Source organism: Pinus tabuliformis, chromosome 4_1 (assembly GCF_031772625.1).
Source record: "Pinus tabuliformis cultivar Carrire ecotype Pingquan chromosome 4_1, CPIR1, whole genome shotgun sequence".
NCBI classification, from domain to species: domain Eukaryota; kingdom Viridiplantae; phylum Streptophyta; class Pinopsida; order Pinales; family Pinaceae; genus Pinus; species Pinus tabuliformis.
In genome coordinates, this window is record NC_142303.1 from 433468771 (window position 1) to 433474620 (window position 5850).

Consider the following 5850-nt stretch of genomic DNA (forward strand, 5'->3'; position numbering starts at 1 on the left):
GCAGTTTTTTTGGAGTTTTATTCAAACAAGATTTTCTTGAAGCAATTGTTTTCGAAGTTTTATTCAAGTAAGATTTTCTTGAAGCAATTGTTTTCAATTGTTTTCGAAGTTTTATGGTTTTAGATATAGGGCAGTAGATTCAAATCTCATGTGGAGGTGTCGAACGTGGAAGCCAATTATAATTGTTGCATTGTTTCAAAAAAAAAAGTCTACCCCTTGCGAGTTTCACAATTTTGGAGATAGTATGAGGGTGTTGGAAAAATCATTATTCCATACAACATTGAGATTGACCCTAACCTAGTCACTCCTCGAAAGAAAAAAATAAAGCAATCCTCTATCACTGGAAATTTCCCTTAAACAATTTCTTTTCAAAAAAAACTGGCCAGAAGAATGTTTAAATTAGGTTTTTGACAGCCATAATCTGAATTTACGAAAATTTATTCTCATTTTTTTTCAAAATCGTACCAGAATTTTGTAGTTTTCCAAACCAATGTGAAGCCTCCTAACGGAAATGTAACCAATTCTCTAAATTCTGTTTCATTGTATGATTTTCCGACGGTTTGCTTAACCCTCAACTTCACTATCACGTTCCGAGTTCGAGTCCGCGGCGTTCAAACAAAGGGTAAAAGCCTGCCAAAACCGAGTAGCCATAGGGGACCAGAAAAATGCTCAGTGAAGAGAAGGGGAAAAAGAAGAAAATAAAAGAATTGAGGGAAGTGGGCGTCGGACTAAATCTTCAAAAAAAAAAAAAAAAAAAAAAACAAAAAGGATCTCGCCCAACACGAATGGAATGTGAATACAGACCAAACAGTTAACGGGAGAATACAGACTTAAGACTTGGGGAATGTATTACAATTTTAAAATTTTAATGGATTCAGATTTTTCTGTTTTTAACCCACAAAAAAAAAATTTAGCCCTGCAGCTTTAACCTTTAAACGAATGATCAAATTTAAATTTTATTTATAGACAATTAATAACAAAGCCACATCTGCCACCATTTCAAGCGCCTGTGGCTGACCATAATTTGTCAAAGGGGGCAATGATTTCAGTTTTCCATTGTTGCAAGCCCTTAAAAATCTCATCCAAACTTTCAGCAAATGAGAATGTACAGTAATCAAAGTTTCGTGGCAGAATTTCCAGCAGCCATGCCAAACTTATTTTTGTTTAGAAAATCAGCCAGTCTTCCGTCGGCTGAAGGAGAAACCCCAAATCGTCCATAGCCAAATCTATGGGAGGAAAATCCTCTAAATTTAGAGACTCGCCATTATACAGGTCTTCCAGGAGTAGTGAATCCCAAAATGCCGAACCCTGCTCCGCCGAAATCTGTTGGCTGTCAATCTCGGATTCCGCTACCGAACCGCAGGACGATGATGCCGTGTCCTCATCTGACGGCAACCGGAACTCTTCTGCGGCGAACCTGGCTGCGGTGGCTTGGATTGGCGGCGGCGATACAGAAGAGGCGCATGGAATTCCCGGCGGCAAGTCGGATTCCGCTACCGAACCGCAGGAGGATGACGCCGTGTCGTCATCTGACGGCAACCGGAATTCCTCTGCGGCGAACCGGGCCGCAGCGGCTTGGATTTGCGGCGGCGATAGAGAAGAGGCGCATGGCATTTCCGGCGGCGAGTCGGGAAAATTGAACCTCGCCTTGGATCCTCTCAGACAATAGGCTGCAAAGTCATAGGCTCGGGCAGCTTTTTCTGGGGTGTCGTAGGAGCCCAGCCAAATTTTGGCCCTGCAATTGGGCATTCGAATTTCTGACACCCATTTTCCCCATTTTCTTAGTCGGATTCCCTTGAATTGCCGCGACATTAGTGAGCGGCTTTCTGGCTTGCCAGTGGCGTTCTGTTTTGGCGAGGGCTTAACCATTTCGAGAAGTTTCAGGGGATATGAACTCGGAATGTCAAAAGAAGGGAGTGTAATCGCGCGGGATGTGAACTCTGGTCGACTAGAGGTACCTGCAGTCTGCTATTTCCACTGCAAGGGGAAAAATTGTACACTCGTGCATATGAGTCTGAGAATGCCTGAAGGGTGTGGCAGAGTATATAGGCACAGAAACCGTGTTGCAGAGTTGAAAATGATTGAACGATTTTATGGAGAGTACGTCACTGAGTGGCATGATAAACGTGTGAATATGCGTTTCCTTTGGTGGATAGTGGGAGCAAATGAGATGTACAGCGTGTACACGTGCCTTTTAGATGTTGTAGCATTATGTCCTTTTTTTTTCCCTTATCAGTGCTTTTTAATAGGTGGTATTGCTCAGTAAATTAGAATGGGTATTGTTGAGTAAATCAGAATTGGTATGGTTGAGTTGACAATTTTTTCCAAGTATGGAATTTGGAAAAAAATTTAAAAATAGAATAAAAGAGATTTGGTCTTTGTTTTTTATGATGATGATGGTGGTGGTGGTTAACATCTATTGAGACCAAATTGGTTTATCGGATCTATAATTTTTTTAGTTTCTAATTGTCTGGGTCCTCCTCTTTCTTGGCGAGATTGGTGCTGTAGTTTTTTTTTTTTGTTCTCTACAATTTTCCAACTTTCTTTATCTTGCATCTCCTTCATCTCTTCTAGTTCTTGGGACATTGGTGTCTTAGCTTCGCGATCCATTGTGTTCGTCCTTTTGAAGATAGTCGGAGAAGAAGTTTGATCTAGGAGATATGCTTTGCTGTTAAATGAAGATCTGCTTTGCTGTTAAATGAAGATTTTTTTGTGCCGTATTCGAATCCTCATAACTATTGATGCTTGAGGGGTTGTCGAGTTCACTTTTTTGTTGTTGGGCAAGGCTTTCCCCCTGCTTGTCTTGAGAGTTGTTTCTTTCTTGCTCGATTTCTTGTGATTCAGAGTTTTCTCGAGATTATTCCTCTTTGATGACAGTGTAGTGTTCTTTTTATTCTCCTTCCCACCATGTAGATCTGTGGTGATTTTTTCTAGCAGAATAGACTCGTGTTTATATACATATATAATTATTGATTTTTCAAGAATTTTTTAAGAAATAAATTTATTTATGTATTTAATTTTATTGTTTAAATTGTATTTTTAAATGTATAAAAGAATTTGCTCTAAAAATTTCTTTGAAAAATCCGGATTATATTTAAGTATTGAAAATTTTCTTAACAATTTGAATTTTGTAGACTACACAATTTACATAACTTACACTTTTATTATTATTTTTATTGTTAAATTGTGTAAACTACATAATTTAACTATCTTAATAACTAGTCTAGATCTATATTAATTCCTAATCTACCAAGAGTAGAGGGATCAAATCTCTTTTCACTCTAAAATAATTTGCACCCCAAAACATTTAACCCAATGAAAATGTTTTAATTAATAATCATAATTATTAATTTTTTAATTATATTTTATTGTTATTGTTATTAACTAAATTAAAATATTTACCTAACATCGTATCAAATAACATAATCTTATAAAATCTCTTCCATACTAAACTAGAAACCACCTCTTATTACAATAACATAATAAAAATTCATTATTTTATGATCATGCTTTTTATTATTATTAAATATTTAATAAAGCTTACATAACAGTATTTTATGTTATTATTAAATATTTAATAAAGCTTACCGTCATATATGACGTGTTATAAAAGATTCTTATATTGGGTGCCTTGAACGTGGTGAGTACAAAACAATTTGCGGTGGAATATTAAATCTCTTTAGCTCTGTACTATTTTTATACATTTAATAATAAATAATTTTATGATAGAATATTAAAAGTATACATATAATATTTATATAGTTAAGGGTGAGGTTGCGATGAATCTGTTTTAGTGTAATATTTTTATATATTTAATTAACATTTTTATAATTGAATATTACAAGTATGTATATATAAAAGGTCCGGCTGCGATGAATCTCTTTTAGTGTATTTTTTTTTATATATTTAGTTAATATTTTTATAATTAAGAGTAAGGTGTGATAATCTCTTTTAATGTAGTTTTACCTATTTAATATTAAATAAATTTATAATAGAACGTTAAATGTTTTTATAAATTTAATATTTAAAAGTAAGGGGTGATGAATCTCTTTTAATGTAGTTTTACATATTTAATATTAAATAAATTTATAATAGAATATTAAATGCTTTTATAAATTTAATATTTTTATAATGAAAAGTGAAAATATTATGATTGTGGGAAATATTATATATAATTTGATTTTAAGTTTTATATAATAATGTTTTTATATTTTCCTCAAAAGAATTATTTTATTTTTAAATTCAACAATTTAACTAAAAAATTAATTTTTATAAATTTTTAAGCCGATTTTTTCAACAAACTCTACAATATCTTGTTGTTGATTTCTTCAACAAATTCTAGAGCACTTTGCCTCAAATGTACTGTGAAGACTCTTCCTTGAGCCTTCACTTTGCAATCAAGGCTTTTTATTCTTGTGTTTAAGTCCATCATAAAAAATACCTTGTGATCACCTCAACACAATCAAAGCTCCGCGGGCCTGCCTAGAGTAGACCAAGCGCCCTGAGTGGAGACTAAGAATCCTTTCACATTCAACCAATCACCTTGGTTGTCTAAGACAATGAAGGGTTAACTTCCTTTGTCTTCTTAGTCATAATTTCTTACTGGGTAAAGGTCCATAATGGTCATATACCTCTAAAAGTAATTTGGACTAAAATCTATTAGTCTTATTCTCTTGAAAACATATCATAAGAGCACATTAAGATCAATCACATAGGCATGTTAGTTAGTGTATTACCCTAAACCCCTTGCTTAGACACATTATTAATGTATGTGGGCCATTAAATAATTAATTAATAGTCAGTCATTATAAAAATGATCCTTTTTGTTAATAAAACTTAAATTTGTTAGTAGGGTCTCATTAAAAGTGGGTCCATAAGTAGTTAATGTTTCTCCATGGATAGATATATATTGAGTAGAAGGTTCTATAATGTTTTGTCAATAATTGTGATTATATTTAGAGCATTGTTGTTGGAGGTTTCTCTTTGAAGAGGCAAGTGAACATAGCTTTCTGTTTTCTATTATCAAAGGGATGTTTCATGTGTTTACTCCTTTTTTCCTTGTCTTCTTGGGTTTTGCATTATATTTCATGTGACACTAGAAGTGATATCAAAGCTCTTTCTTTGGCACAAAGTGGGATAATTTTTTCTTTTTGTTGGATTCTTTTATGGGAAAAAGAGGATAGTGAATTCATGTAAATTTATAAAACTTTATATGCAGAAATTGAACAGTCTAATCCAATGATGAATTCCTTGAAAAAATATCAATTTCTAGAAAAAAAATCGTCCAAAATGGATTCTAAGAAGTGAAGTCATCAAAAATTGGAAATCCACAATTTTATAGGGTTTTTGTGGGTGAGAATTTTGCTAGCAAATTTTTGAAACCTTTTGCGCATAATTTGAAGAATCTAATCCAAGACTGAATTCTTCTAATAAAATAGCCAATTTAGGAAAAAAATCATTCAAAGTGGAATCTTGTAAGTGAAGTTATTGACAATTTAAAATAGATAATTTTTAAGTGTTTCTTCTAATGATGCCCACAAATTTTGTAGATTGGATTCTTTTGATTAAGAGCACATATTTCATTCAAACCAGTTCCACAATATCCAAAGAAGTGGTCGCATTTCATAATCGGGGTCATAGTAGCCAATATGAGAAAGACACATTTCTATGTATTTAAATAACACAAGTATTATTCCAATAGTTTTTTCTAATAAGCTCACCCACGAAGGAGAATACCTATAAGAATCCTCATACTTCCCTAGATAACATGAACATGCTCTGCTACAACTAAAGTTGGAATCAGTGGAAGGCAAACTCAAGCAATGTTAGGAAAACATATATGGGTTGGAA

At 33.5% G+C, this 5850-nt stretch overlaps 1 protein-coding gene across 1 annotated transcript; it reads right to left on the reverse strand.

Annotated features, from left to right (window-relative positions):
• Window positions 1-938: 938 nt before the first annotated feature.
• LOC149176156 (uncharacterized) lies at window positions 939-2002 on the reverse strand. The gene has a single exon (XM_089423043.1). The coding sequence runs from the start codon at window positions 1867-1869 to the stop codon at window positions 1165-1167; it is 705 nt and encodes a 234-aa protein (XP_089279169.1). The 5' UTR covers window positions 1870-2002; the 3' UTR covers window positions 939-1164.
• Window positions 2003-5850: the final 3848 nt, after the last annotated feature.